This window comes from Notechis scutatus, chromosome 3 (genome assembly GCF_049901735.1).
Source record: "Notechis scutatus isolate UNSWTSFEM ecotype Mainland chromosome 3, rNotScu1.2, whole genome shotgun sequence".
In the NCBI taxonomy this organism is placed as follows: domain Eukaryota; kingdom Metazoa; phylum Chordata; class Lepidosauria; order Squamata; family Elapidae; genus Notechis; species Notechis scutatus.
Window position 1 is genome coordinate 186,395,454 of NC_142011.1, and position 20,964 is coordinate 186,416,417.

General features: G+C 39.5%; 1 protein-coding gene across 5 annotated transcripts in view; it reads left to right on the plus strand.

The window, feature by feature from the left end:
- Positions 1-20,887, plus strand: part of GRHL2 (grainyhead like transcription factor 2) — an 85,862-nt gene extending 64,975 nt beyond the window's left edge. For 3 of the 5 annotated variants that reach the window (XM_087962064.1, XM_026690196.2, XM_087962063.1), the window contains exons 10-16: positions 2,762-2,849; positions 2,949-3,085; positions 4,226-4,257; positions 6,575-6,669; positions 8,278-8,363; positions 17,701-17,765; positions 20,133-20,887. In XM_087962064.1, the coding sequence (XP_087818190.1) occupies positions 2,762-2,849; positions 2,949-3,085; positions 4,226-4,257; positions 6,575-6,669; positions 8,278-8,363; positions 17,701-17,765; positions 20,133-20,247 (618 nt within the window). In that variant the 3' untranslated portion in view covers positions 20,248-20,887. The remainder of the gene's footprint in view (positions 1-2,761; positions 2,850-2,948; positions 3,086-4,225; positions 4,258-6,574; positions 6,670-8,277; positions 8,364-17,700; positions 17,766-20,132) is intronic. The other 2 variants (XM_026690203.2, XM_087962065.1) reach the window with 1 other exon arrangement.
- The last annotated feature ends 77 nt before the right edge of the window (positions 20,888-20,964 follow it).

Consider the following 20,964-nt stretch of genomic DNA (forward strand, 5'->3'; position numbering starts at 1 on the left):
GACCGTAGTGAAATGGTTTGCCATTGCTTCTTTTGGAATTATTATTGGTGATGACTGTGCTGGTTTTTCAGTCCAGGCTGCAGCCTTAGAATTTCCAGGGAATGGCTCTTATGCCAATATAACCAAGTTTGACAGCTTCATCTTCAGATCCCAGACAAGAACAGCCAGACATTGCCACCTTCCTGGACCAAAACAGGCATAAAAGATGCAAAAGTAAAAGCATACAACAAGGCCAGACTGAATTACAAATCAAAAGCACTGTACTGACCCACAACAACAAGTAGAAGCTGCCCTATGAGCTATATTTGCTCATTCTGTTCTTTTTCTCACCCGACCCCTCCCTCTAGGAATGTCTATATCTGGCCCCATAGGACGTATTTTTTTCAAGTGGAGATTTTGAGATGCCAAAGATACCAAACATGTTACACTATGCTATAATTTAGAAGCTTCCACAGAGGTACTCTGCTTTCTAATATGTGCACAGTGGTAATGAGTTCCTTAACAGTATATTTAATATTGTAGAGCAATGATTCCAATTTGCTTTGAAGCCAACTATGTCAACAAAGCTAGATTTTGAAATCCCACAGTACACATCTGCATCTTTTAAATGTCTGCTTGCAAAGATGATTACAGTTGCTTGCAGATTCTGTATTATGGCTTTGTTCATTCTGATAAATGGTATTCATTAGTCTTCTGCCTCTACAATCAAAGGTGGGACCAGTATGTGTGTATCTGTGTATCTGTATATATGTTGGAATTAAGGACTGGATGCCAAATCTTGAAGTACAGTAGATGCTGTGGTAAGAATGGAGTCTCTGGGGATTCACATTCTCTCATGTTGTCTCATGATAATTGGTTTTATTTTATTATTTGTGAACTGCCCAGAGTCAGTTGGAGTATCTTGGACAGTGCCTAAATCAAGATAAAAAATAAACAAATAGAGATAACTACGGAACAAAATTTTATTCCCCAAAGTTGTATCTTTCTTGTTTGATTGTAATGGCCCCTTGCTTTTAAGTAGGAAATTCATCTCCTAGGTACATCAGAGCAGAAAAGTACAAAGAAATGTTAAAATAAACCAAATTAATTCTTTTTTAAAACTCAGCTTACATGAAAAGGGATAAGAAATGAAGGACCAAAATATAAATCCAAATAGAACATTTAGGTGCCAGTTAGAGACCAATGGCCAAGAAAAGTTATTTCCCTTGGGACTGTAGACTTTCCACAGGCATTTGGAGAGTCATTGTGGAAAATAAGACATTAGATTAGAGTGACCTTGGTATGATTCATCAAGGTGGATTTTATGCTTTTTATCGAGAACATCACTGTCTTTTCCTTCACATCTCAAATTAGTATTTATTGTCAAGGATTCGTATTCATATTATTATTTAGAAGTAACAAAGTTTCAAGCACTGCCTTCCTCATTAACCATGCTTGGGTAGGTAGGGGTGAGAAATATTATCTACTGAGCTTCCAAAGTTGAGAATGGGCTTGGAAATGGACGCCACTATTTTCATGCAACACCTTAAGCACTATGTTGCTATCCACATTTCACAGTCAAAGTACAAATAAAATAATCTGAACAAACCAGTGCCTCAAAGATTCCTACAATTTAGCTAGAACATATATTTCTTTCAATATTTCTTAATTCTATTTGATTACTTGTTTGTTTTACAATATTTATAACCATCTCCAATCCCAAAGGACACCAGGTAGTACACCATATCAACACAAACAGTGCTGATGATCTTACCTAGTTTGGATAATGTAACGTCTGCAAGAAAACAGCCAAACTCCGAGAGTACCAAGGACCCCTCGTTTCAATCCTGAGTTATGAACATTCTCTTGTATCACAAACAGGAGTGCTTGAAGGTGTAGTTAAAAAGTCAACATGATGGCCATGAGAGCATAATGGAAGCTTTGGCTATATTTTATGTGCATTGAATGTATTGTTGTTGTTAGTTGCAATCTTGTCCGATCCATCGTGACCCCATGGACAACATTCCTCCAGGCCTTCCTGTCCTCTACCATCTTCTGGAGTCCATTTAAGCTCATACCTACTGCTTCAGTGACTCCATCCAGCCACCTCATTCTCTGTTGTCCCCTTCTTTTATTGCCCTCAGTATTGTTCCCAACATTAGGCTCTTTCTCCAGTGAGTCCTTCCTTCTCATTAGGTGGCCAAAGTATTTGAGTTTCATCTTCAGGATCTGGCCTTCTAAAGAGCAGTCAGGGTTGATCTCCTGTAGGACTGACCGGTTTGATTGCCTTGCAGTCCAAGGGACTCACAGGAGTCTTCTCCAGCACCAGAGTTCAATTGGCGCTCAGCCTTTCTTATGTATAACATGCATAAAATATGGGCGGAGCTTTGCTATCATGTTGATTTTTTTTAAAACCATATTCTGCGGACCCCTCGGAACACAAAGAAAACCAGAAATATCATAATAAATTGGTAATCAGAACAATGTTCAAACCACTGGTGGGATTCTAATTATTTTACTACCAGTTCTGTGGCCACAGCTTGGTGGGTGTGGCAGAAGAAGGATACGGTAAAAGCTCCAGTCAGAGGTGGTATTTGCCGGTTCTCCGAACTACTCAGAATTTCTGCTACCAGTTCTCCAGAACTGGTCAGAACCTGCTGAACACCCCCTCTGATCCAAACCCAACAATAATCACAACAAATAAGAATAAATCCATTCCTGGTGATAAATGCCTCCTCTACAGAACAGCCACTTACTTTAAAGTCTGTGTTTCATGTCACAGGGAGCCGAAAGGAAAATCCGGGATGAAGAAAGAAAGCAAAACAGAAAGAAATCGAAAGGCCAAGTTTCTCAGGCAACTTGCCCTAATGGTGAGGACGCAAACATTTTCTCTGGTCTGTACAGTGCTCAGTCTGGTGCTAATAATGTGTTTCCAGTCAGTAACCACCTCTTCCATTTTCCGTGAACAGCAGAAGGGAAATTGACTGCTGTGCCTCTCCAAAAGAAGAGTGACATCACCTATTTTAAAACTATGGCTGATTTGGAGTCCCAACCTGTTCTTTTCATACCAGATGTTCATTTTGGCAATCTCCAAAGAGCTGGACAGGTAAGAAATCAGGCAATGTAAAGGTCTCTCCTGCCTCATAACGGTTTGGTCCATCCTCTAGTTCCCAAAAATAAATGAGCATGATCCATTCTGTGTAAATAACTTTTGGGAGTCCACTGACATAGTTGAAGTTGTCTTCTTCTAGATCAGATTATTTGTCCAACTAAGCCAGTAGAACGTACTAGGGAATGGTGGTGGCAATCTTGAATCTGCAAAGACTCATTCATGTCATTATTTCATCTGGTTGCCAAAGATTGAACAGAGAACTTTCTGTATGCCACTCACACCCTATGTCGTTGAGGAATGGATCAAAACTGAAATTAAATTTAACTGAACAGAGGTAAAAGTCGAGCTATCAAAACCTAGCTCTTTTGCTCAGTGTAACCACATTTAAAACAGAAAGGGCAAAAGTTAAATATTTCTCTTAATGTACTATTATTTAATAGGTGTTAACATTTCATGCCAGCTAAAAAGTATTTTCCAAGATTGAAGAAGGAAAGCTGCGATTTTAAGGTTCCTTTGATCATGACTCTCTTTTTATAGAGGAATTCAAGGGGAAACTGTTGCAAACTCTTCTCAAGAGAATTAGCAGAAATCACCAATTTTAGTGCATCCTTTGTTCTTTGCTCCTCAAAGGCCAAATCTGACCTCTGTCCCAGGAAAAAAGCTGCGTCTTCCTTCTCATATTAAAATGTCAAATTTGATCCCTAAAATCAAATCAAATATGGCTGGAAAGTATTCTTTTTAAGCCATTTTTTCACATTAAAGCACAGCCACATCTTCTCCACACAGTTAGAGGCTGTTGACTCTTTCAGGATGGAAGGATATACAGAGAGAGAAAGAAGAATTTCATCCTATCCATTTTTTTCACCGCAGTTTACACCTTTGGCAGACAAACCAACTGTGTTTACCTGACTTTGTTTAATTCAAACAGAGAATGGAAGAATTCTAAAGAATGAACAGACCTGACTTGTCAAGAGATTTTTTCTCACAAGTCCTCTAAAAATGAACGGGTCATGCCAAAACTGAACAAAATGAGCAACTGATTTATGTGAAAAAGAGCAAACTCATAGCTTGGCTTTTTCCTTGATTTCCTGGAAACTTCATAACTATAAATCTGTTTGTTGTTCTTTTTTGCAGGTTTATTATAACAACGATGATGAACGAGAAGGGTATGACCTTTACTATACGTTTTGTAACTAAGAATCCAATCCTCTTATACAAAATATAAACATAAATGGGAAGATCCTAGTGCAAATCAAAACTCTTTATTTTTCCCCCAACAATGTTGTTTCTTTTGTTGTAGCAACTTTTATTGCTTATGATAGAAATGATCTGATATTTAGTGTCGTAATCTGCACCTCCAGAGATATAATTTTGGCTAGATATGCTTTTAAAAAGGGGTGTCAAACTGGATTTCTTTGAGGGCCAGATCAGCATTGTAATTCTCCACAGTCCGGGGGGGGCAGGGAGTATGGGGGGACGGGACGGATGCCTCCTGCAGCACTTTGCTGTCCAAAAATGGGCCTCACGAGGCCCCTGCGCGGCCTGTTTTTTGGCCAGCAGAGTTCTGCAGGAGGCAGTGGAGGCCAAAAATGGGCTGCAGGGGGACCGCGTGTGGCCCCCCCATAGCCCATTTTGGCTGGCAGAGGCATTGAGGGCTCGTCCCTTGATATTTCCAGGCCAGCCCTGCTGGCCAGATTTAAGCACCCTGCGGGCCTTGAGTTTGATACCCCTGCTTTAAAAGATGTCCACACCAGTGAAGCGTGGCAGAGCAAATTCCGGATTATAGAAGACTTTTTTTAAAAAACAAACAAACATTTTTTTAACAACTTGAATAATGCACATTAAGAAAATGCAGTTCAGCTTGCCAATTTTGAAATAGTTTGTGAAAATAATCACTGGTAAATAATCTGGAGCTCAGTGACTGTTGGAATTTCCTCTTAGCTCCGTTTACCTTCCTGTGACCTGCCTGCCTGCCTGCCTTGTTGGCCTTTAGAATAGAAACTGCTTCATATCTATGAATTACACTGAAGCAGATCCCCATAATTAAACAATGTGATGTACTAGGACAGGGGTCTTCAAACTTGACAGCTTTAAGACTTGTGGACTTCAACTCCCAGAATTCCTCCTCCAGTCACGTTAGCTCAGGAATTCTGGGAGTTGAAGTCCACAAGTCTTAAACTTGCCAAGTTTGAAGACCCTTGTACTAGGACTTAGGAAGTATAGTTCCTTTGTCACAGAGCCTGCTCTCTGGAACAGGATCCCCTCCAGAAATCCATATGGTTCCTACCCTAATGATAAACTGGAAGTCTTTGACAACTTGGCTGTTCTTCCAGGTCTTGGGGCAGTGAAGATTTGCTGAGCTCTGTAGGTCATTCTTTACTGTTATGTATATTTTCCCCTTTGATATCTATGATCTGCTTTTGAATTTTAAGTGTTTCTTGCTTTTGAAGCATAAGCTGCTCAGAGAAATTTGAAATCAGAAAGCCTCTAAATTATATCAAATAAATAAACAGAAGCTTAGTTCCTCAGAGTTCCTGTTTTGGTAATATATATAAGCACAAAACTGGTTTACTTTTTTGTGCCTGGTGTCTTACATAACTTCTCAAGCTGTTTAGTTAGATAATACATCAGTATTATGCCCATGGAATTAACAGTACCTTGTTCTTAGAACAGGCCTATCAAAAGTGCTAGCATTTTCTTAAAAATTATGATTTCATCATTTCACTGTAAAGGCTGATCTTGATTTTTTTTTTCTGTAAATGATTATTTGATATATGTTTGTTGCATTTTAATATGGTCTAGATGAAATTATAACATGAAGTTTGATGGAAATAATCAGCTGGAATTTGGAGAGAAAGCCAAATGATATATGTCAGAATTAAGGCTACCTTTTGAATGTTTTAAACTGAGCAAATATTATACTGAAATGGCCTTGCCTGATGACTTCTCTCAAAGAATAAAGAGAATTAAAGTGGCAGTCTAAAGAGCAGAACATATCCATAGTACTTACTGCAGTTTTTGCCTTGGTATCTATCAATGTACATTCTAGAGCAAGAACGATTTAAATCCCATCAAATAACGCTGCATCAGATTTAGTTCGTGTAAAGATGCTGACTTCTTTATTTTTTAAAAAGTATGCTTTGTGGAGACTCCATTGGATGGATATTTCATCTTTAATTAATCTTGATCAGCAGTCTTTCCCTGAACAAGGAGGTGGATTATTGTCAGGTGCAAAAGATCAGGATCACATGTGAAGTTCCAATTAAATTGATTTATTGCTCATGCTTATGTCCATCTACTAAGCTAAAAACACTAATTTGGTGCTAGATAAGAGTTCAAGGGACTTTGGACTTAGTCTGTTGGTAACTACACAAAGATTCTAGGCTGATTCCTCTTTTGACTCTGCCCCCAGGCTCTGCCATTCTTTGCCCTATAATTATGGTATCTTGATTAATTTACAAATCTGTTTTTTTTCCTATTCAGCGGTAGTATTCTAGCTAAACGGATATTCCGCACAGTTGAAGAGGACTTTGTTCCACCACCGTTGAAACAAATAAAAGAAGAAGGAGCAAAAAAAGGTACTTATTTATTCTTAGTCTGATATTTGTCTTTGTCTTATATTCCTTGCAGCAACTGATGATCAACTAAAATACACAGCACTTTTCCAGCTGAATGCCTCCAAGATGTAATGAGTAGCAGTTCCCCAGAAGATGCAAATTATAGCCCAATACATTTGGGGCTGTTGGGTTAGAGTTTGGGACATAGTTGAGAAATAGCCAGGCTCAAAACCAGGATATATCACAAAATCACATAAATGCATGTTGTAAGTAGATTACATGTAGCCCTCATTTATTGATGGTAATTGGGACTGGGAACTCCATTACTAAACAATGTGGTTTTAGAATACAACATCACATGACTATGCTGATTTATGACAACAATCCCAATTGTCATTGTTAGGCTAATCCTGCATGGTCTCAGCATCCCTGAATCATGTGATCAGGGATTCGTTCGCAATTTCCTGCTGGCTTCCCCACTGTCTTTGCTTGTTGGAAGCAAGCAGGAAAGGTCACAAATGCCAATCATGTGACCACGGGACACTGCAACTTCAATTGCCAAGAGCCTGAATCACAATCACATGAGAGTAGGAATGCTGTGATGGTTGCAAGTACGAGGACTGTTGTAAATGCCCTTCGTTCTGTATTATCGTAACTTTGATTGCTGAACGAGTAGGCTTTAATTGGGGACCATCTGTATTTGCTGATGTTACTGTTGAAACCTCACATTGGAAATGATGAAGGGACTATTGGACAATGTATGAAAAAAACTATTTTGGTGATTTACCTTGTTTTATCAGAACACTACAGGTAGTCCAGACTAACAACCACAACTGGGCCCAAAATTTCTGTTACTAAGCGAGACATTTGTTAAGTGAGTTTTGTACCATTTTACAACCTTTCTTGCCACAGTTGCTAGATGAATCTCTCTGCATTTGTTAAATTAGTAACGTGGTTGTGAAGTGAATTTGGCTTCTGCATTGACTTTGCTTTTCAAAAGTTGCAAAAAGTGACCAAGGGACACCACAACCATCATAAATGAGTCACTTGCCCAGCATCTGAATTTTGATCACATGGCCATGGGGATGCTGTAACGGTTATAAGTATGAAAAATGGTCATAAGTCACTCAAAAAGTAACCAAATGAACTGTTCCAAGTTGAGAAAACTATCTGTACTTGTTTTGCCCTTGTATCACAAAAAGAAAATCCACTCTATCAGATATGAGTATTTGCTTTACAAGTTAAGGGAACTTTTAGTTATTGATTGGTAAATTTGATAACAATGATGGCAAGTCTTTGAATTCTATAGAGAGCTTCAAGAACTCAATTCTATAGAGAACTCCAATGTAACCACAATGGATTGATTTGGAAGTTCTAAAAGTTTTAAGAAATGCTACTATTCATAACACAATTTATTGGAAAGGAAAAAAGGACACACTTTCCAAATCAGCTGATATGCCTCTTGCCCTATGACATACTTATTTTCTGTGATAGTTTTATTTTTAATAGAAGTGTCTGGCTTTTTTCAATTGTCATTTGGTGGAAAGAAAGAAATTGCCGTCCAAGGGAAATGATTCATTTGTGGAACTGTTAAACATCTTCTCCAAAGTTTCGTTCTTTATTTTTTAGTTCTGCTGTATGTGAGGAAAGAAGCAGATGAAGTGTTTGATGCTTTGATGTTAAAATCTCCCACAGTAAAAGGGCTTATGGATGCAGTAAGTATTTGTCACCACATCTCACATTTTATTTATTAAAGTAACAAACATTGATTTGGTTTCTGGGGTAATTGCAGCTTTGTTTTAAATATCTACACAAACTTTAAAAAGATTGAACATTCAATACCAATCAAAATTCCACAGAAAAATGGCATTAATGAGCAAAATATTTATCATACACATAAATTGAACATGTATGGAGAAAAAGCTATTGGCTATTGGCTACTGATATCCCTTTACAAGAAGCTGTTCCAGATTGAAGAGGAACTTGAAGTAGTTTTTTGACTAGAATGACTTCTTTATTTTTGTCTCTGAATCTTGAAAAAAAATCAGCCATAACAGTTATTCTCTGGAAAGGGTATAAGAGATTCTCCCTAATCCCTAAAAAATATCACTGTGAACATTGTGACAGGAATAAATCTCTTATACCTTAAGTTGGACCTGAAACTTTTAATATTTATTGTTGCTTATAATCTCAATATTGTCTCAAAAGCAATTTGTTTTCTAATTATTTTGTTGTTCATCTCTTTTTCTTGATTTCCAAGCTTATGTGAATTAAGCCTGTGGTAGCCACCTCCTTTTTAAAAACTTCCCATACTCTTTCTTCTTGCATTGCATATCTTGGGCAAATTGACTCCAAAAACCAAAGGAGTGAACCAAAATGTTGGTGGATGGTAACAAATAGACTTCTTGACGGCATAAGATAAGAAGGGATGATAAAAATATGAAATTGTTTTGCTGAGAAAGACTGTAGAGTAGACTGATTGATTATTTGTATACTGCCTACTCAGGCAACTCTTACATGGCTTACCTCAGTAGCTTAAAACATCCGTAAAATCAATTTTAAGTATTACAATATTTTAAAATAGGCTGCTATGTTCCATTAAAACTCACCAAAAGCCCCAACTGGTTTCTTAAAGGATAATAATCAACATTTTATTAACTCCCCAAGAGTAAAGCTCTTTGTTCTGACCCAGCTCCCCAAACATGACAAACCCTCTGACATGAACTCAAAAGATTCCTTTATTAGGAATGCCAGCAGCCCCGGCAAAAAGTTTATCTCGCAGGCTAACAAGTCCATCCGTCCAGAAGATGAATAGTTGTCTGCCACAACTATTCATCTCCACCCCCTGCCTTTTATCCCCAGAGCTAGGATGGGACCTCGTTAGCAGCAGTGGCTCTTCCATCCCAAGGACTGGCCCATAGGTTTCCACTGCTCTCCTCTCCTCTGCCGCGCAAGTCAGGCACTGGACCCAGCTGTTCCTCCTCTTCTTCATCAACCACCTCCAGACCTGGGGGCAGTTGACTCTCCATCTGAGGGCTGATGGACGGCCCAGGCTCCGCCTCTATCTCTATCTTTGCCAGCTCTATTCCCTCTTCCCCCTCGGAGCTCCCATGTTGTCCGGATGCTGACCCTGATTCCCACGTCTCCTCCTCCTCTGATTCGGCTGTGGGAGGGGCCAGCAGCCAACTGGCCACAACACTCTTCCAATGTGAATGGCCTTCCCATCCTCCCCCCCCCAATCTATCTAGCCACAGAATTTCCTGGCTAAATCATGGTGAGTGGTGGATTCTCCTAGAAAAGACAATCCCAGGTAGCAAGAGCCTATGCTAAAAAGAATTTTATGGGCCAAAACCAGCACCATAAATTATGCCTTGAAACCAGTGAAACTCTCCCAAAATAGGTACATTCCACTGCAAGCAATTTTGTTCTGAGTCATTTTCAAACTGCAACAGTTTGTCTGAGAGTTGAGAAAAGTATCATCCATGCCTTTGACATCTCTGGTCCAAGATGACATACAACTGGTAGACCCACCAAATCTGGAGGAGCAATAAATCTGGAAAAATCCCCAATTCTATATTATGCGCCAGGTCTTTCTGGGATGTTGAATCCCAATAGGCACAAAAGATGGAAATTGATGGAACTAAATGGCTCCCCTGCCTAGAATGATGCTGCCTTGCTCTGATTCAAATATTGTCTGTTTTGCAGGACATTATTTGTTTGTACAATTTATTAGGTTGGGTTTTTTTATGGACAAGTTTATTTCTTGTCGTTTTTAAATGAACATGTTTATTTTAGCAATAATTAAATAAGTATTATACTTTGTTTATTGTACTTATGAAAAATATTTTATTATACATTACTTTATGTACCTTCTGGGGTATTTAAAAAAAAACCCATCATAAAAGGCAGTGGGAAAGAGTAAATAGCTCACATTAGTAGTTGATGCCTCTTGCTAAATGGGTTTCCTTGCCAGAAAGGGTAGGGTTTAGAATGCAGAAATATTTTAATCTGTATGCTTTTTAAATTTATGTCACATTGCAATGCAATTACAAACGTGCTACAAATATGTTACAAAACTTTGCAACAGTACCATTTTAATGACCTTCATATTTCACTTCCCATAAGGGAAGGAAATCTTTCATAGATATATGTTATACTTTGACAAGGCAACATAAAATGTTTTTTTCTTAAAATTGCATACTCATATACATAGATTCATGCCCACTTGATTTGGGAAGTTCTTGGCACTTTAAGCTTAGCTATGTTTCCAGGACTACAGCCCACCATAATCGTAAAGCAAAAGCTCTATTGTTTACAGTTTGCACATTTCGTCCCATTTTTTCAAATTTTGATCTGTAGGCTCACCCAAGCTTTCCATACTTGACAGTATTTTCTTATATTTCTTATGCACATCATTTTTCTTCCTTTTACAATAACACACCAGAAGAATGGGCAGTAAATCTTCTCATTCTGCTTTTTCCAAAGACAAGAAAATAATATGGCACCCTTGCAAACCAATTGTTATAACATGAGCTCTCACAGGTAGCCATTGTATTGTCAAAAGCCATTGTATTGCAAGAAGAAGCAAGAATAGGGTTGCTGAACAAGACATTCAGACTTTGGGGGATAAAACTTTTTAATAAGTTGAAAAGAACAATAATGTAATGCACAATCAAATGAAAGGCAATTTTCAGTTTTGGAGTGGCAGACCTTTAATTTTAATCAGGAAATTGCTAATAGATTTCCATCTGAACTACTCTGTCCCACTTCTCTTTATAAAACTTTCATGGCAAAATCAGAGGGGCCTGTTTAATAGTAAGGTATAAGAAAACTATATTTGGGACATATACATACTCAGTGTAAAGCATGTATGTGTACCTACATACTAAATAGAATATTTGTTAAGTATTGTATAATTCAGAAAAACAATTCTGGAAACTGGATAACTCAGGGCTGTTATTAAAAGTCTAATCAATCATCATTGACAGCTAGAAAATTACTAGTAAATGATTAAAAGCTGTGACTCAGATCCCTGGCTTGCAATAATTTGCCACCATACTCATAATGATCAAAACAATAACTATTGAATCTGCTTGCTATCGGTGCCGACTGAATTTTTTTGGATTATCTATCTCCTGTTTTCATGACAAAATTCTTCCTGCTTTTGCTTGTGGGGCAGCACTGCTGTTTCTATCTTTATGGAGAGCAAGACAAAGTCCCTTAACATTGCTTAACATTGCCCATTTTCCCTTGGCTCGACTCTGAGTCATAAGGGAAGGTGTGAAGTGAGCTCTTAATTAATTTCCAAGTTGCCTTTTTGCTCAGAGTAGATCTCAAAGCTGACTTACAAATAAAAATTAAGACATAATTAAAACACTTAAAAATACATACACAATAAAATTAAAAACAGAGAAAAAAAGAATGAGAAAGAAGCGAGAGAGTATAGAGATAATTCATTTCAAATTGCCGAAAAGCCAAACTGAGCAAACAAGATTTAATAGTCTGCCTTAAGTGCAAAGAAGCATTGTGCAGGGAAAGACCTCGCATAACTAGTTTTCATGCCAGTGTTTTCCTTTTCATTGGCATTATCCAGATAAATATTTTTCTCAATTAAGAACAGTCATTCACCACCAATTGTGGAATCAGTAAAGTCTGCCAGGCTGTCCATAAGCAAAGAGAAATTTTCTGTTCTGCTCGGAATAAGGAAAATACAGTGAGCTCTTGACTGAGAAAATGGTATATCTTCAATCTTTTTTATCTGTTCAATTAGAAAGTACATATCTGCAACAGTTTCATTATACACATGAGGCAAGTCACCATATGACGTGCACCATCTTTGTACCATATCATTTCCATAATAGCGTATCTGGATCATCAATATGGATAAGCAGGGATGGTGATCAATTGCTCTAATGAGCTGGGAACATTTGACTTGATTATGCACCCTGGGAAGATAATTATATAAAGGGATCCATCCTGTTCTTTTTTTTCCTATTAGATTTTTTTTTTTTTTTTTTTTGCATTTCAATCACTCTCGAGCCTCCCCACAGGCGATTTAACTCTTTTTATAGAAATTGAGAGCCATTTGAGTTATATTAAAAAATTGTGTTAAGCAGTGGTGAGATTCAACATTTTTAACAACCGGTTCTGTGGGTGTGGCTTAGGTGGTGGGTGTGGTTTGGTGGTCATGTGACTGGGTGGACATGGCTTGATGGTCATGTTATTGGCTGGGCGTGGCCAACTCAATATCACTCACATCGAGGCACGCATCTGCTCTCCTGGCCTCTCATGACTGTGGGGATGCTGCAACAGTCGTAAGTGTGAAAAATGGTCATAAGTCACTTTTTTCAGTGCCATTGTAACTTTGAATGGTCACTCCACACAAGCAAAGTACCAGCAAAGGAGGGGAAGAAAACTCCAGAGAAGTTCCTGAGACAGGAAGTCTAGTCCTGCCAAGAATGTAATAAGGGTTAACGGAGAGGCAGTTTCTGTAAGCAACACCAGAATGTTTCCTTCCTGCCTTCCTTACAGGATTAGGCCAGTAATTTCTTCTAACAACCGGTTCTCCGAACTGCTTAGAATGTTAACAACCGGTTCTAGAGAATAGGTGCAAACTGGTAGAATCCCACCCCTGATGTTAAGGAAGAAATGTATGATCCTAACTAAAACAAGATTGAGTTTTAGACACATTGAAATTCATCACAAGTGGCTATTGGGGTTTTAGAATGTTATTTATGGGAACACCCTGGGGATCAGAGGTTCCATTCTAAAGGAAAAGAACAGTTTAACCCAGTGTGTCTCAGCTTTAGCAACTTTGATATATGTGGTTTTCCATTCCCAAAATTTCCTAGCAAGCCATGCTGGGGAATTCTGGAAATTAAAAGTCCACGTTACAGTTGCTATGGTTAAATCCTTTCCCTTTGCCTTTCTCCAGCAGCCTTCTGCACTGTTGCTGTAAAAGGCTCTCTGGAAGTTTTTCAAGAGGCACAAGAAGGAATAAGAAAAAAGACATATCTTAAACCCCTAGGCAGGCAGGTTAGATTAGAAGAGCCCCAAGTTCCCTTCCAACTCTGTTATTCTATACCAGGGGTCCTCAACCACCGGGCCGCGGACCGGTCCCGGTCCGTGGAGCACTCTGTACCGAGGCCGCAAAGAAAAAAATGGCGGCTTTCTTTGCCTTCGGTGAATGCTGCTGGGATCGGGGATCAAGGACACAAATGAGAGAAGGGGAGGGAGGAAGCAACCGAAGCCTGTCCTGCTCTCTGGCTCAGCAGCTTCGGTTTCCTCCCGCCTCGTTCCTCTCTCAGTCGCTCTCTCGCTGCTCCACCAGCCCAGGAAGAAACTGCTTCAAAGAAGCCAGGGGGTGGCTTATCCTGTTGGCGCAGCTTCCCGAAGCGCCCGTTCACCCCACCCGCCGCCAATCAATCCAGGTTCAATCCAGTGCTCGTTCTGCCTGCCTGCCTGCCTGCCTTCGTTTCTGGTAGTTTCGGAGCAGCTTCGCTGAGAATAATAACTATTCGCCTCTTTACTCAGCCGAAGCTGCTCCGAAACGAAGGCAGGCAGGCAGGCAGGCAGGCGGGTGGGGTGGGGGTAAACGGGCGCTTCGGAGGAGCTGCGGCGACAGGAAAGCCACCCACCCCGGCTTCTTTGAAGCAGTTTTTTCCTGGGCTGGTGGAGCAGCGAGAGAGCGACTGAGAGAGGAAACAGGCAGACACCTGAGGAGGGAGGGAGACACCTGAGGGATGGGGCTGAGGGAGGCAGGGCCGAGGCGCCCTGACTTGGTGGTTTGCTGGCAGACGTTTATTACCCGACTAGGTAACATCAGATGTTACCTAGTCAGGTAATGAAACGTCTGCAAGCAAACCACCAAACTGATTCTTCTCCCCCCCAGTCCTTGAAAAAGTGTTTGTGCTTGAAACTGGTCCCTGGTACAAAAAAGGTTGGGGACCACTGTTCTATACTATTCTAAATATTAACTCATGGTCCCTTTCTCCAGGCTATTATGATCTAACTCAGAGCTACTTTCTCAGAACAGAAATGCAGATGAGCTGATCCTTTAATCCTTTAGTTTTTAAGTCTGCAGTTTGATTAAGTTGACCTGCAATGGGGAAAGGTGTTTGCTTTGATGTGTTGTGAAATCTGGTTGCCAAGGACAGTTTGTATCCCCTGCCCTCCCCAACTTCTCTTGACATGTTTTCCCAATTCAAGAATGTTCCTGAAAAGTTAGTTAAATTTAGAAAGACTGAGGAGTGTGTCCTTTAAGAATGCAGTAACAATTCTGAGATCTATATTTCTTAAGTGAAGAACATGCTGCAATGTATCAGCTACAGTGGTGGGATTCAAAAAAATTTACTACTGGTTCTGTGGGCATAGCTTGGTGGGCGTGGCAGGGATAGGATACTATAAAATCTCCATTCCCTCCCCATTCCTGGGAGAAGGTTACTGCAAAATCCCATTTCCTCCCCACCCCACTAACCTGCTTTCCACCTCCGTTCTCCTGTGCAGAGCAACAAAAAAAAGACCCAGCCAATCAGCTGGGACTCAGGAGGCAGAGAATAGATGGGGGCGGGGCCAGTCAGAACTGGTATTTACCAGGGGTGGGATTCAACATTTTTAACAACCGGTTCTGTGGGCGTGGCATAGGTGTGGGCGTGGCTTGGTGGTCATGTTATTGACTGGGTGTGGCCAACTCAATATCACTCACATTGAGGCACGCATCTCCTTGCCTGGCCTCTCATGACTGTGGGGAAGCTGCAACAGTTGTAAGTGTGAAAAATGGTCATAAGTCACTTTTTTCAGTGCCATTGTAACTTTGAATGGTCACTCCACACAAGCAAAGTACCAGCAAAGGAGGGGGGAAAAACTCCAGAGAAGTTCCTGAGACAGGAAGTCTAGTCCTGCCAAGGATGTAATAAAGAGTTAATGGAGAGGCAGTTTCTGTAAGCAACACCAGAATGTTTCCTTCCTGCCTTCCTTACAGGATTAGGCCAGTAATTTCTTCTAACAACCGATTCTCTGAACTGCTTAGAATGTTAACAACCGGTTCTAGCAAATAGGTATGAACTGGTAGAATCCCACCCCTGGTATTTACTGGCTCTCTGAACTATCAAACTTTCTGCTAATGGTTCTTCAGAACTGGTCAGAACCTGCTGAATATCACCTCTGATCTGCTCCCGGTCTCCATAAACATAGTTGGATAGATTACAACTTCTATACATTATGAACTATTCTGGTAATACTGAGAACATATAGAAAACACAGAAGGAGAATGTTCAGCCATGACTTGGGAGATTTTCTGTTCTAATAACTCTAGGAAAAACTCAGCTTGGACATACAGAGTTGCAAAAATCATATTAAGATAGCAGTGGTATTGCTATATGCATTAAATAAAAATATTTTATTACCGAGAGTTTTGGGAACAGTTGAGATAATGGGTAATATTTCAGAGCCTCATTCATTAATTCTATTATTGTTTGGCATTATTTGTGTTTCCCTTCTGTCAGCAAAATCTCTCACAAGAATCTTTCTCTTCAGTCTTAGTTAATGTCATAAATGGGGATCAAAGATTCCATTTTGCACATATAACTTGAACTATCTCAGTTATAATATATTTGAAGGAACTGCTATAACTCACTGCTTTGCGTGCTAACATTGTCTTAGAATCAACTAAATTCTAAGGTCTGTTATCTCATGCTTCATTTGGATTCTCTTTTGGGGATGAGGGCTGATGATTCATTATCTTCTTTATAAGATGCTGTAGCTTAGAACCTTTTTCAGTTTGGCTTTCTGTCAATGTATCCAATTAAACTCCCCAGATTTCCAGATGGCACAGAGAAGGAATTCTTTTTTCGGCTTCTGTTGGCCCAGTTGGCCACTAGTTGTACAGCCACAGATTCAACTAAAACCAGAGCATTTGAAAAGGATCATTCTTGCTTGCTGTATTCCAAAATCAAGGGCCATTTATACCAAAATCTATGTTTTTGGATTGTAAATGCAATCTGATCATAATGCCATGCTTGGAACAGCTTCCACCCACCCCAGCTTACATCAAGTGAAGCTTCTGGGCACTCTTTAAGGCTGTGCCATATATTTCCGTCTGTCTGGTTTCATGAAACTAAAGCATTGTTGGCTGAAACTGGATAAGGAAAGCGTATTAGCATTGCTTAGAACAGGGGTCCCCGACCTTGGCAACTTTAAGACTTGTGGACTTCAACTCCCAGAGTTCCTCAGCCAGCAGGAAGTTGAAGTCCACAAGTCTTAAAGTTGCCAGGGTTGGAACCCCTGGCTTAGAATGGTGTTCTGTATAGTTAATTAGCATTCTTGTAAATCCCGCCAAGCCAAGAGAGGGGGGGGGGGGGGGGGGGGGGGGGGGGGGGGGGGGGGGGGGGGGGGGGGGGGGGGGGGGGGGGGGGGGGGGTTTTTTTTTTTTTTGTTACTTTCAACATTTGGAAATTTAGGCACAGCATCAGATCATGGTATGCACCCAAATTGCTTTCATTAATCTGCAAAATCCTTGCAAGGAGATTCACTTTTGATCTTTGGGGCTCGGTTCTTGGACAGTTGATCTTAATTCATTCTTTAGAGGAGAAGCCTGTTTGAAATCAGTAGAAATGAAAGCCATAAAAAGAAAACCATGCAGAAAGTGTAGTATAGTCAATATTAATATAGTAAATATTAAAATACTAAAAGTGGCAGGAAGTTCAGCTACACCTAAAAGGACTCCATTTCCCATGTGTAAGTCCCACTGTGTTCTGCAGAACCTCGAGTGCAATTTTCAAATTCTCCAGTATTAAGAAGGTGCATTGTGTAGCTTGCTATGAATTGTCTAATCCAGGGGTGTCCAACCTTGGCAACTTTAAGACTTGTGGACTTCAACACCCAGAATTCCTCAGCCAGCTTTGCTGGCTGAGGAATTCTGGGTGTTGAAGTCCACAAGTCTTAAAGTTGCCAAGGTTGGACACCCCTGGTCTAATCTAACTGAGGGCGGTGATTCTGCAGTGGGTTTGCTTTTAATAAATCTCCCTCTTTTTCTTTTTTTTTAAAAAAATATAGATTTCTGAGAAATATGGCCTTCCAGCTGAGAAGATTACAAAGCTTTACAAAAAAAGCAAAAAAGGGTAAGAGAAACATACTAATCCTGCAGTTCGTGTTTTTATAAAATAGTCCTGAGACCGCAGCTAAGCTTTTAAATCTTTCATGCTCTGATATATGCTCACACTGCAAGACAGATTCCCAGCTCCAGGTTCATACAGGGATTGCAAAAGCAACCACTGGCCTCTAATTAATCTGGGTGGTTCTGCTGTAGTATTCCTTAACTTGGTGCCCTTCAGATATGTTGAACACATCGCATCATTGAACAGCATGGAGATGCTGCAAATGGTGTGAATTGTAGTCCAGTTCTTCTGGAGAGCAACAGGTTAGGGGAAATTGTTCTTGGAGGCTAGCAGCTTGGGAAGGCACCTTCAACATAGATTTTGGAAGCTGTAGCAACAGAGTTTCTTCCCCATACACTTTTGTTATTTGGGGAGCCATAGTGGGCTAATACACACATGCTTATTCAATGGGTCCTTCGTTTCCCTACTTCTTGCAAACAATGCCCTTGGGACTTCTCAATTTGGCTTTGGGCTTTGACCCAAGTAGTTTAGGAATAAAAATAACAATGCTACCATTCACCTAATGACAACAGCACGTGAGAACAAACCAGTGATGGGATTCAAATAATTTTACTACTGGTTCTGTGGGCATGGCTTGGTGGGCGTGGCAGGGGAAGGATACTGTAAAATCTCCAGTCAGAGATGATATTTGCCGGTTCTCCAAACTACTCAAAATTTCCACTACTGGTTCTCTAGAACTGGTCAGAACCTGCTGAATACCACCTCTGGTGTTACCTGATTGGGTAATAAAACATCTACAATTTAACAACCAGGCTCAGACAGCAGCAAGGATTCCACAGTTCAACACTGTGATATATATGTTCTCTTTCTGTTGGAACACCTAAATGAGGTCACTATCTTGATTTCTCTTCAGTTAATTGACCACAATTTACCTATAGATATATAAAGTACAAATTCCTCTATGAAATCTTGCCTCACCTCCAGACAATTTCCAATGGTCTTACACTACAGCATCAGTACATCAAGTTTGATATTGTCTACTCACTGGCCATGAGTCTCAAGCAAATGTTTTTATCAGTTCTACATACAACAGTGGCTTCACCCACAAGACCATTGTCCTCATAAGCATGACCCTGTCCATTGTTGGTCTTATTCATTTTCTTAGTAACCATTTCATGTATTCACCTATTATACATTTTCTTTGTTTGTAATCTTGGCAAATCAAATAAATAAATAAAATAAATAAATAAATGTTGGTTTACAATTCCAGCCATTCCAGCAACTAAGGTGAAGAGTGAGGTATATTAAAGTTGTAATCCAGCAGCATCTGGAATTTATGCTTTCCGCTTCCTGCTGTGGTGCACAGGAATTATATTGTAAGGTATCTTTAAAAAATACAATGAAATAACATAAGAAGTTGCATAGGAGAATTAAGTGAGATTCCCCCAGCATGGACCTAACTGGAGAATTAATATGAATTTGAATCATTAACAGTAGAAGAATATGCATGTTGACTCAGGACAAAGAATCACAAAATATTTAATGGGACAACTGCAACTTGGAGTTGGACTTCAAGTTGGAAAATGAATTTTCCTGTGAATTTTGTCAAGGCTCTCATACAAATGGTTAACATAAAATAAAATCTTCCTTGCACACAACATTGAACCATCCATTTAAATCTATCCCTTAATTGATAGATTTCCACATCCATAAAACTACTGTTTTATAATCATGATTTATTGAATAATCTAGAATTGGCTGGGTTCAGATAGCATGCTAGTCACAATGGCCAAGTTCATACAATAAGCTAAATCAAAATGTCTATGGAGACACTCAATTATCCAGATGTCAGCATTCCAGAGAACATCCATTCCTATCAGTAACTCTGAGACAAGCATAATCTCAAAAGTACTTTTATTAGAATAGCACCTGGCACATTCTGTGGAATTTCAAACTAAAAGTTTCCTGGACTTCCCACAATGTCCCAACCTACAAATCATCCCCTTTTTACTCATCATCACATCACATGAACCAATCCCAAAGTAAGTTCTAATTCTTTCTGCGCCACACTCTTTGACCTTGAACTAACAAAAGAATTCTATTTTGTCTACTAAGAGCTACTCAATTAACATCACCCCACTCCCACTTCCTCAAGCTATGTGGCCGTGATGAATAAGGATTCCAAAGCTGACACCAGATCATAGTTGTCCCAAAGATGCTTTTTCCAAAGGCAACTAGACTTTGTTTTTCGTTGAAGATCCAGTTGCCTTTTGAAAAAGCACCTTTGGGACTAAATGAAAATGAAGTATTATGAGTTTGTATATTTAACCATTATCCGAACTTTCTTAATGTATCTCTTTCGTGTTTCAGGATTCTGGTAAATATGGATGATAACATCATTGAACATTATTCCAATGAAGACACTTTCATCCTAAACATGGAGAACATAATGGAGGGTTTCAAGGTCACGTTGACAGAAATCTAGACCAGCCTAGACCTTGTGAAGTGAAACATTTTACCATCAAGGAAAGAAGAAATAATAATAAAAACCTTGATTTCATTGATATGGAGAAGAAAAGGTTGTTACAAAACTAAGTTGGAAACAACCACATTTTATTTTTTTGCCACTGGAACCAATTTGGCAATAAGTGATGAGTCTGTTCAAAAGAACATTCCTTCATAAAGTTCCTTATTTATTGCTCCTCGCTCCATAATATGTAAATAATCAGTGGACCCTAGACTTCACAATCTTGATGTGGCGAAGGTGAAACAGAGACTTTAAATAAAAGCAACAAAAATAGTTAATACAAGAAAATAATAAGTTGAAGAATAATGTTAGTTCCACTGGGACTTAATCACTGAAATTTTCACCCTCTAAATGAATTGCTAGGAAACCTGATAAGCGTTAACAATGTGCAAAGTGCCCAGTGGTCTTTGCACACCTACTGTATACCAAACGTCTAGTGCCGAGTATCATGTAGCTTAGCCATATCCCTCCCTTTGCAGGGCAACTGAGGGCTTTTAAGATTCTCAGATGGCATGTACTTTTGTAAGTAAAACACCATCCATTTTAACCTCTGTATATATTTGTTTATAATATGTAATAATATATTTTCCTATCTGTGTGGATGTGTTTACTGCCACTCTATTCTGTGTTTGGACAAGAAGTTGGCAGAATTCCTGGCCAAAGGGCAAAGTTCTC